Source organism: Muntiacus reevesi, chromosome 1 (assembly GCF_963930625.1).
Source record: "Muntiacus reevesi chromosome 1, mMunRee1.1, whole genome shotgun sequence".
NCBI lineage: Eukaryota > Metazoa > Chordata > Mammalia > Artiodactyla > Cervidae > Muntiacus > Muntiacus reevesi.
The window spans coordinates 14,511,162-14,522,631 of NC_089249.1; the positions used below are offsets into that span (position 1 = coordinate 14,511,162).

At 43.5% G+C, this 11,470-nt stretch overlaps 1 protein-coding gene across 1 annotated transcript in view; it reads right to left on the reverse strand.

The window, feature by feature from the left end:
• The window catches only part of ALDH1L2 (aldehyde dehydrogenase 1 family member L2), a 55,882-nt gene extending 46,002 nt beyond the window's left edge, over positions 1 to 9,880 (reverse strand). Inside the window, exon 1 of the mRNA XM_065938313.1 lies at positions 9,753 to 9,880. Within this exon, the coding sequence (XP_065794385.1) occupies positions 9,753 to 9,800 (48 nt within the window). The 5' untranslated portion in view covers positions 9,801 to 9,880. The remainder of the gene's footprint in view (positions 1 to 9,752) is intronic.
• Between the last annotated feature and the right edge of the window lie 1,590 nt (positions 9,881 to 11,470).

The following is an 11,470-nucleotide window of genomic DNA, read 5'->3' on the forward strand; positions in this document are numbered from 1 at the left end:
CCACGTTAGAATTCAGCTCCACAGGATTTGGACATAGAACATTTTTCCTTCAGTTTGAATGGGATTCATTAACGTTCCAGAAAGTCATTCTAAATTAGCAAAGCCTCACTGTTAAAGTCTGACTATGAGAAACTTAATTTTCCCTTATTTCTTATTTATGTGTTGGTTTAAATTTTTTTTTAATTTAAAAAAATTAAAAAACTTTTTATTTTATATTGGAATGTAGCCAATTAACAAAGTTGTGATAGTTTCAGGTGGACTGAAAGGGACTCAGCCATACATATACATCTATCTATTCTCCCCCAAACACCCCTCCCATCCAGGCTGCCCATTGAGCAGAGTTCCCTGTGCTACACAGTAGGATTTCGTTGGTTATTCATTTAAAATATAGCAGTATGTATATGTAGATCCCAAACTCCCTAACTATCCCGCCTTCCCCTCATTCTTCCCTCCTAGCAACCATAAGTTCATTGTCTGTTTATGTTTTGTAAACACATTAATTTGTATCATTTCTTTTTAGATTCTGTAGAAATATCATATGACATCCCTTATATGGGGAATTCACTTTACTAAAGGCATAAATCCCTTTTTAGGCATGCACTTAAAAGCATGCAGGTTCACACCTTCCCTGTGAGCTCATAATTAATCAACTAGGGTTTGGGTTTAAAAATTCCTTTCCAGGGCCAGCCAAACTTTCTATCCCCAAAGAGCCTAAAGCTTCAACATCTAACAGATTCTTACAAATGGACAGATTTACTCTGTAAGAACAGCTCAATTTGCCTACAGATAACACATAACTATTTCATTTCCTCTCATTCAAAAACTCAAAATGTTCGGTAAATACTCTATTTTCAGATCCTATAATTAATGCTGTTGCTTGATACAGAACTGATGCGCTTGCTAGCTTACAAAATTTGGCTTTTAACTCACACCATTACCAATGCCAAGTATTTTAAGGCTTCCTAAATATTAGTCGTGAAACATACAAGGGCCATGAGGATGAGCTGACTCAAACGTAGTGTGTCCCTGGTTGACATCTCGTTATTGGGAGTTCAATTCCTAAATCAACAGTCCCCCAGAAAGTGTTTAAAGAAACCATGTCAGTATCTCTGGAAATTCTACATTCACTGAAACACTTTCTGAGCTTAGTGGTAAAACTGAAACTATAAAAGCAAGTTTCTAACAGTAAGAAAATTTCAGAGTTTATGATTTTAAGTGTTTATAGTGAGTATAATTCTAAAGAACTGAACTGGGATGTTTTACTTTAGTCTTATTTTTCCAAGTAAGATCTGAGGACTGACGGTCCGTGTTGGCAGAATCAGCTGGGAGGAACTGTTAAAAATGTGCTTTCCTGGGTCCCACCCTTGATCTACTGAGTCAGACCCTCAGGAAGTTGGCATTAACTCAAAAGCACATGAGGAAGTTTGGATCCTGTCTCTGCACCATATTAGCCCAGGAAGCTGTATTTTAACAAGCTCTCCATTGACTGACACGCATATGCAAATCAACAAATCTCCGGTGTTTAGAGTGTGTGTCCATCCCTCCAAAGTGCGTCTGCCCTGGGGAGCCTGGGTCAGAAAGAAGCAGTGGAAGTAATAGCAAACATTTTAATGAGACCCTGGGGTATGCCAGGTATTTAATATATGTTATCTCATTTTGATTGCCCAGTGATTCTCAAAGATAGGCATTAATAAGTTGCTTTACAGACGAAGTGGAGAAGGGAATGGCAATACACTCCAGTATTCTTGCCTGGAGAATCCCATGGGCAGAGGAGCCTGGCAGGCTACAGTCACCAAGAGTTGGAAGTGACTGAAGCAACTTAGCCCAGATGAAGAAACTAAAGCAGAGAGATTAACGTACAGCCTGGAGTCCAATCACTACTAAGTGGTAGCTCTGAGATTCTAACCCAGTTATCACGTCAGTGCCATTGTTTTTCTATAACACCAGCTGCCGGGTATCAATTAAAATCTGAATAATAATAGTACTTATCCTATAAGTTATTATTATTACTGTCATAAGGATTTACTGAGATAAAGCCTGTAATGTGGCAATGCGCAGTGTGCGGCAATAGTAAATGCTCAAAAAATGTGAACTATACAGAACTATACAAAAAAAGATCTTCATGACTCAGATAGCCATGATGGTGTGATCACTCACCTAGAGCCAGACATCCTGGAATGTGAAGTCAAGTGGGCCTTAGGAAGCATCACTACAAACAAAGCTAGTGAAGGTGATGGAATTACAGTTGAGCTATTTCAAATCCTGAAAGATGATGCTGTGAAAGTGCTGCACTCAATATGTCAGCAAATTTGGAAAACTCAGCAGTGGCCATGCAACTGGAAAAGGTCAATTTTCATTCCAATCCCAAAGAAAGGCAATGCCAAAGAATGCTCAAATTACTGCACAATTGTACTCACCTCACACACTACCAAATACTCAAAATTCTCCAAGCCAGGATTCAACAGTATGTGAACCATGAACTTCCAGATGTTCAAGCTGGATTTAGAAAAGGCAGAGGAACTAGAGGTCAAATTGCCAACATCTGTTGAATCATCGAAAAAGCAAAAGAGTTCCAGAAAAACATCTCCTTCTGCCTTATTGATTACACCAAAGCCTTTGACTGTGTGGGCCACAACAAACTGTGGAAAATTCTGAAAGAGATGGGAATACGGGACCACCTGATTTGCCTCCTGAGAAATCCGTATGCAGGTCAAGAAGCAAGTTAGAACGGGACGTGGAACAACAGACTGGTTCCAAATTGGGAAAGGAGGACATCAAGGCTGTATATTGTCACCCTGCTTGTTTAACTTATATGCAGAGAACATCATGAGAAACCCTGGGCTGGAAGAAACATAAGCTGGAATCAAGATTGCCGGGAGAAATATCAATAACCTCAGATATGCAGATGACACCACCCTTATGGCAGAAACTGAAGAGGAACTAAAATGCCTCTTGATGAAAGTGAAAGAGGAGAGTGAAAAAGCTGGCTTCAAACTCAACATTAAAAAAATGAAGATCATGGCACCCGGTCCCATCACTTCATGGCAAATAGATGGGGAAATAGTGGAAACAGTGAGAGACTTTATTTTATCCGGCTCCAAAATGACTGCATATGGTGACTGTAGCCATGAAATCAAAAGACAATTGCTCCTTTAAAGAAAAGCTATGACCAACCTACACAGCATATTAAATAGCAGAGATGTTACTTTGCAGACAAAGGTCCGTCTAATCAAGGCTATGTTCTTTCCAGTAGTCATGTATGGATGTGAGAGTTGGACTGTAAAAAAGCTGAGCGCCAAAGAACTGATGCTTTTGAGCTGTGGTGTTGGAGAAGACTCTTGAGAGTCCCTTGGACTGCAAGGAGATCAAACCAGTCCATCCTAAAGGAAATCAGTCCTGAATATTCACTGGAAGGACTGATGCTGAAGCTGAAACTCCAATACTTTGGCCACCTGATGCGAAGAACTGACTCCTGGAGAAGACCCTGATGCTGGGAAAGACTGAAGGCAGGAGGAGACTGGAACAACAGGGAATCAGATGGTTGGATGGCATCATCAACTCGATGGACTGGAGTTTGAGTAAACTCTGGGAGTTGGTGATGGACAGGGCATGCTGCAGTCCATGGGGTCGCAAAGAGTTGGATACAACTGAGCGACTGAACTGAACTGAACTGAAATGTCAGCTAGTATTATTATTATACTACAAGTAATACTCAGGCAAATAAAAATGATGATAATGAACTTTTCCTGTGGGAGTGTGCCTTGAGGCAGGCACTGCATTGAAACCCTTTCACTAATTAAAAAAATGTATCAAATCCTTATCATACACCGTTAAGACTCACTGTGATCCATTTTACAAATGAGAAAACAGGGTTCAGGGAAGTTAAGTAACCTGGCCACAGATAATAATAAGGAGTAAAGGCAGGATTCAAACTCAGATCTATTTCACTTCAGCAGATGTACTTCTATTGCTTTCCAGTGTTGATGGTCTTTCTCCTCCCATCTTTTCTTTCTTTTTTTTTTTTAAGAAAAATTTGGCAATAGTTTGACAGGTCCCTTATGGGATACAGTTTCATCAGACTTTCTAATGGATTACCACGGTGGTCCTGACATGGGAGATAGTTATCATTTGTTAAAGGGTGAAGGCTGGTGACCAGAGGACATTCTTTAAAATACTGTCAGTGCTTGATATGTTTGTTTGTCATAGTCGGAATTAGGGTTTGCAGAAGCATGAGAGGATGTACCACAAAAATCTGACTTTACAACAAGGAAGTATGGTATCAATGTACAGTGTTGTCAGCAAAACTGGGTTAGAGAGCAGGGGTTCACATTTTTTAAAGGCGATGGATGACATCTACTCTTAAATAAAATAAAATCCTTAAAATAACAATGGGGAGACCCGCAGAATCTGTTACGTTGGTGAGAAAGAAGAAGGGCGCATAAAATGATCCACAGTATTTCTAAATGATCCACAAGTGCTATTATCCTGGAATTCCCTTGAGATAATCTTCTGCATTAGAAGAGCCTTTTGCAGGGTATAGGGCTTTTGCTTCTTTAACGATTAATATCACATATTGCATTCCCGCGGCTATCCACAGCCTGGTGGAACTCTCTTGGGAAGCAAGTTAATAAGAACTCATTATGCTCCAATGGTTGAAAAAAAAAAACACAGTCTTCTACAGAAAACTTAAAGGCACAGTGCTAAGAGTCTGAGATAATCCAAAGCCCTTCTTAATAAAATCATTTGAGCAGGGTGTAAAATAAGGTCAAAGCTGCCTATGTTAGAAATTGTGAGAACTGGCAGTTTTTCCAATGATAATGGGAAAGGACCATTTTCAAGAAAGAATAAAACAAAATAAATTTCTCTGAGACAGTGAGATACCTGACTCTTAAGGGACTATCTGGCACATGGTTTCCCAAATCGCGCCTGACAATGTGCCAGATCTGTTCAGCAGGCATGTTTTGGGCATTTGCCATGCTCTAGGCACACTGATGCTGAAGCTGAAACTCCAGTACTTTGGCCACCTCATGCTAAGAGTTGACTCATTGGAAATGACCCTGATGCTGGGAGGGATTGGGGGCAGGAAGAGAAGGGGACAACAGAGGATGGGATGGCTGGATGGCAACACCGACTCGATGGGCATGAGTTTGAGTAAACTCCGGGAGTTGGTGATGGACAGGGAGGCCTGGCATACTACGATTCATGGGGTCGCAAAGAGTTGGACACGACTGAGCGACTGAACTGAACTGAACTGAGGCACAGTGTGCGGTTGCTGTTGTTCAGTCGCTCAGTTGTGTCCAACCCTTTGCGACCCCAAGGACAGCAGCACACCAGGCTTCCCTCTCCTTCACTATCTCCTGGAGTTCGGTCAAACTCATGTCCATTGAATTGGTGATGCCATCCAACCTCCTCTGTCGTCTCCTTCTCCTCCTGCCCTCAATCTTTCCCAGCACCAGGGTTTTTTCCAAAGAGATGGCCCTTGGCATCAAGTGGCCAAAGTATTAGAGCTTCAGCAACAGTCCTTCCAATGAATATTTAGGGTTGATTTCCTTTAGGGTTGACTGAATTAATCTTACTGTCCAAAGGACTCTCAAGAGTCTTCTCAAGCACCATAGTTCAAAATCATCAATTCTTGGGCACTCAGCCTTCTTCATTATCCAACTCTCACATCTGTACAGGACTATTGTGTGGTGAAGTGAAGTGAAGTGAAGTGAAAGTTGCTCAGTCATGTCCAACTCTTTGCGACCCCATGGACTGTACAGTTCACAGAATACTGGACTGGGTAGACTTTCCCTTCTCCAGGGGATCTTCCCAACCCAGAGATAGAACCCAGGTCTCCCACATTGCAGATAGATTCTTTACCAGCTGAGCCACCAGGGAAGCCCAAGAATACTGGAATGGGTAGCCTATCCCTTCTCCAGGGGATCTTCCTGATCCAGGAATTGAATCGGGGTCTCCTGCATTGCAGGAGGATTCTTTAACAACTGAACTATCAGAGAAGCCCCCTGTTGCATGGTAGGGGTTGCAAATCAGTGACCTGAGAAGAGGATTATATTTAGCCTACAGAGCATTTGTAAAAGAACTGTGATAAGATTTTTGGGAGGTTTTGCATTAGCAGGCAGAATTTCTGACTTCTCTTTAAAAATCAGGAGGCTTGTCAACCATGATCAACATTCCCACGTGGCAATGGTCAGCTGGAGCTGACCAGGGGATGCCGTCCTTCAACTCTGAATATGGTTTACTCAGTCCAGCCTAAATGCTTCATTCGTCTTACCTGTGTGGGCTCTGTGGGCATTTTTGTTTGGGATTCCTATGCTAAAGGCAACCAGAAGAGTCCCTGTCTTAATTTGGCTGAATGCCTTTTCATATTTTACTCCCCATTTGTATTTCTGTGCCATTATTATTCTTTACCTAAAGGCAAGTTTAATCATTTGTCCTAGTAGTCTATGAACTCCTTGAAAGCAGGGACTATTTATCTCTTCTTTTTTTTCTTCCTTTTTGGCTATGAAACTCTGAAAAAGTTTTTTAACTTCTCTGTGTCTATTTCCTGCTTTGTAAAATGGGCATATTAATATTACTTACCTCACTGATGTTATGCAGACTAAATGAGTATATGCAAAGCATTTATAACTGCCTGGTACATATAAAATCCTAGACTAATGGTATTTATTATTATTTCTTCAGGATTTAGACCAAGTGCTCAGTACATAATACATAATTTAATGTGGTTTGAAGTTGAATTTGAGGGTCCTAAATTAAACTAGACACCAAAGCAGAGGGTCATGCAATAAGGAAGCAAGGTAAGGACCTAGTTGCTAGATCTAGGATGTAAAGTCAGCACTTGGTTCCAAGAAGCAGGGAGGGGGTCCTCTTGAAATGGATCATAAAGTAACCCCAAGTCCTGAACCCAGAGCACCAGCCAGGCTGTCTCAGACACTGGCAGAGGAGCTAAGTAACAGACTGCCAAATAAATAAAAGGCCTAAATAGCCCCTGCCATTGGGAGAAATTAAGAAGCAGTCAGCCAGGCAAGATACTGGAGTTGGACAATAATAGCTCATTGACAAGGGTTTTATTGCTAGATATAGTTGCACTATTTAAAAAGATCCAGCCATATCATTAAGCTGAGATCATTAAATAACTGTAAGTCCATTTCTTTAAGACAGAGAATTAATTTTGCCAGGAAGTGTTTTAAGTAAATTTTCTCCTTGGATTTTATTAAATTCTGAGAGATTTTTTTTTTTCCTTCTTCCTTCATTCTGGTTTAATACAAACTCAAAAGCATTGTGTGATTAAAAAAAAAATTTTTTTAAAGAAGAAGGTACAATGTATATAGAATAAAACACCACTTACAGTGTAAAATTCTGTGAGTTTGGACAGACACACAGTCATGTAACTCCTGCCACAGTCAAGATATAGAACAATTCCATCATCTCGTCAAACTCCCTTCTTGTCCCTTTACAGTCACCCCCTCCCCCTAACTCCAACCCCTGATAATCACTGGCCTTTTTTTCTATCACTATATTTCACTCTCTCCAAAGTGTCAGATGAATGTGACATGAATGTGCCCACTTGCTCATTTGTGTCCAACTCTTTGCAACACGGACTCTAGCCTGCTAGGCTCCTCTGTCCACGCGATTTTCCAGGCGAGGATACTGCAGTGGGTTGCCTGAGGGGATCTTCCTGATCCAGGGATTGAACCCACATTTCCTGTACTGGCAGGTGGATTCTTTACCACTGAACCACCTGGGGACCCATATAAATACGAAACACTTTGGGTTTGTCTTCTTACATTTAGCATACATATTTGAGCTTCATCCCTATTGTTTTTATCGATAGTTCATTACTTTTTTTTTTCCTGAGTAAGAGTCTACCATATGGATAGATATACCACAGTTTGCTTATCTTGACACCAGTTGAAAGACATTTAAATTGGTAATTGTGAAGAAAGCCTCTGTAAACATCCAGGACAGGACCGGGAAGCCTGGAGTGCTGCAGTCCATGGGGTCGCAGGGAGTCCGACATGACTGAGTGACTGCACAATAACAAGCATCCTTAAGTAGATATTCCTATGAACAGAAGGTTTCATTTCTCTTGGGTAAATACCTCTGAGTGCAATTGCTGGGTCATGGCATGGGTGTATGTAACTTTATTAAAAAAAAAGGTCAGTTGTCCAAAGTGACTGTACCATTTTGCACTCCTACCAGCCACGTTTGATTTCAAACAATTCTTATAGAATACAGTCTAAAGGATGAATCTCCATTTTCTATAGAGTAAAACATCTCAAATGCATCACCTAATATTCCAGGTCCTCCTTTTGGCCACTGAAGAACTTCCCTTCTCCCTAGCCATATGGTACAGCTCTCCCACATGTATTCCTGGAGACAGACTCAGGCACCTGACCTCGGACCACACCTGGTGCTCCCCCACTTGGGTGTTTTTGTTTATGCTGTTTGCTACCTGGAATGTTCATCTTTTATTACTGAAAGTTTATGTAATCCCACTATTGATATCTTTTCATCCTTCAAGAATCCTGTCTGCTCTCCAAAAAAGACAATCAAAGGTGTTGACAGAGGAGGCCAATGAAACAGGCAAACACAAGCCCCTTGCTCTCTATGCCATTCAAGATTCCCGTGTGCCACGTAGCAAGAGGGAGCTAAGGAGGAGTCCAGAGCACTGCAGAGGAAAAACAGCAAAGTCTTTGCCACAGCAGGTCTCTTTCCTCTTATTACAAAAATAACTAGAACTGGCAGCATGGGATAAAGTGAATTCTCATTACTTGTGGCTGTCTGGGAGACCAAAGCTTTCCCATTTATGCAACATTTGACCAGTTCTGGATGCGACTCAAGACCTCTCTGCTCCAAGTTGTTTTTTTTTTTTTTTTTTTTTTTATATCTGGATAGGTACAAATGCACATATGACTCTAGCAGAGAAGAGGAATCAAAATGCCAATTCTTTTATAACACAGCAAACATGCACTTCCTATAAAAGAGATGAGGTACATGGGATGGATCTGTTTTCTTCCCTAAACAGCTTGGACTCTGCCTAGATGCATAGATGCATCTTTTCCTCAGACCCCCTGAAGTGCTGAAGTCAGCGCCACATGCAACGTGTCCTTCATTTCATCACTGGAGAAGCTGATGCAATTCCAAGGCGCCGGGCGGGCCAGGGCTTGGATCTTGCACCATTGTTTACCAGTATTCTAGGGTGGCTGCTTCTGCAGCGCCTGGTAATCGTAGAAAGCTTGCCATCTGCAGCTCCGGAATAATAAGCTGGCAGTCACCGGCTGGGACTGCCATTGTGTGAATGGGCCCTGCATGCCCATCGGGAGCGCTGACACCTGTCGGGTTGCGGAGGAGGACCCGGTCGACCTGACGCCACTCTCCTCCAAGAGGTGGACTCGGCCCTGGACCTCCGCTCCATCTCGTAACCAGGCAGGGGTCTCAGCGTTGAAATGAAAACGGAAAGGAAGCCGATCCTGTGCCCCGGGCCGAGTGACTGTTTCCATCCTGTCAATCCCAGCCAGACATCCTCAGCCCGTCCTGCTAGAGGACAATGGCTCTTTCGACAAGCCCATTCGGGACCCTCCCAGGACCTTTACCTCCACTCTCCCAGTTTAAAAAGCAAACAAACAAAACAAAACGTTGTCTTACAAAGTAAACAGCTGCCCACCCTAGCCCCGCCGCCCGGCCCGCCCCGGATCTGGAAAGCAGCCCCCGGGTGAGGGCCGGGACGCTCGCCCGGGCGAACTCACCCGGCCGGTGGAGAAGCGCCGGAGCGCCTGGCCGCCCCGCCACAACATGCTGGAAAGGAGCGCTCGCGCGGGCAGCCCGGGAGCAGGGCAGCCCAGACTCGGCCTGCAGCCTCCGGGTCCCCGGCGAGTCCCGGGACCCTGCTTACGGCCCCGCCCCCTCGCCTGGCCGGGCTCCGGCGGCCAATCCCGTGCGACGGGGCGGGGCGTGCGCTGGTCTCCCGGAGCTGGCCCGGGGTCCAGCCAGAGGGACGGCTTCTGGCGGCTGCCTCGGTTCCACCCTCACTAGCTGTGGGACCTTCTACCAGTTACTCACACTTCTGAGGTATGTAAGAATCTGCCTTAAAGTTCAATCTGACAGCCCAACTCATGCCCGTAACACAGTCCTGAAAAGACAACGTGGAGCCACGGAAGATGAGGGGTGGGGGCACCTTCGCCACGTCAGGGTCCCGATTCCTACCTCCTAGTCTGATAAGAACATTTAATGAGATTGTGTATAAAGCACCTGACAACGGGCCTGGCACAGAGCTGGTCCCTGATAGATGGTGAGGCGGTTCCCTCACCTGCCTGAAGAAACGCTCAAGGCATGCTTTAGTTGAAACACCTGTATCAGACACAACTCCTTAGCCTGGCATTCAAGGCGTCTGTAGTTGGCATTTACTCTTATTTCTTGCAACCCCTTTGCACCTGTAATTCAGTCTGAATGTAGTACTTCTCTATGATTTCTTGGATAGTACCTCCCAGGAAAATTTGCCACTTGTCACTTATCACCAACTAAGCATGACCAAATTCCTTCTCTGCTTAAGGGTATAGCTCAAATGTTGCCTCCTGGAGAAACAAATGTTTTCCTGATTATTTTTCCTCCCCCACCTCCTGACATCCCCAGAGTAATATTTCACTCCTCTCGACTGGAAAAGATTTTTCTCTATGCATCTCTTTAGTTCAGTTCAGTTCAGTCGCTCAGTTGTGTCTGACTCTTTGTGACCCCCTGCAACACACCAGGCCTCCCTGTCCATCACCAACTCCCGGAGTTTACCCAAACTCATGTCCATTGAGTCAGCAAAGCCATCCAACCATCTCATCCTCTGTCGTCCCCTTCCCCTCCTGCCCTCATCTTTCCCAGCATCGGGGTCTTTTCAAATGAGTCAGTTCTTCGCATCAGGTGGCCAAAGTATTGGAGTTTCAGCTTCAACATCAGTCCTTCCAATGAATATTCAGGACTGATTTCCTTTAGGATTGACTGGTTTGATCTCCTTGCAGTCCAAGGGACTCTCAAGAGTCTTTTCCAATGCCAGAATTCAAAAGCATCAATTCTTCGGCGCTCAGTTTTCTTTATAGTCCAACTCTCACACCCATATATGACTACTGGAAAAACCATAGCCTTGATTAGAGGGACCTTTGTTGGAGAAGTAATGTCTCTGCTTTTTAATATGCTGTCTAGGTTGGCCATAACTTTCCTTCCAAGGAGTAAGTGTCTTTTAATTTCATGGTTGCAGTCACCATCTGCAGTGATTTTGGAGCCCAAAAAAATAGTCAGCCACTGTTTCCCCATCTATTTGCAATGAAGTGATGGGACCAGATGTGATGATCTTCATTTTCTGAATGTTGTGCTTTAAGTCAACTTTTTCACTCTCCTCTTGCACTTTTATCAAGAGGCTCTTTAATTCTTCACTTTCTGCCATAAGGGTGGTGTCATCTGCATATATGAGGTTATTGATATT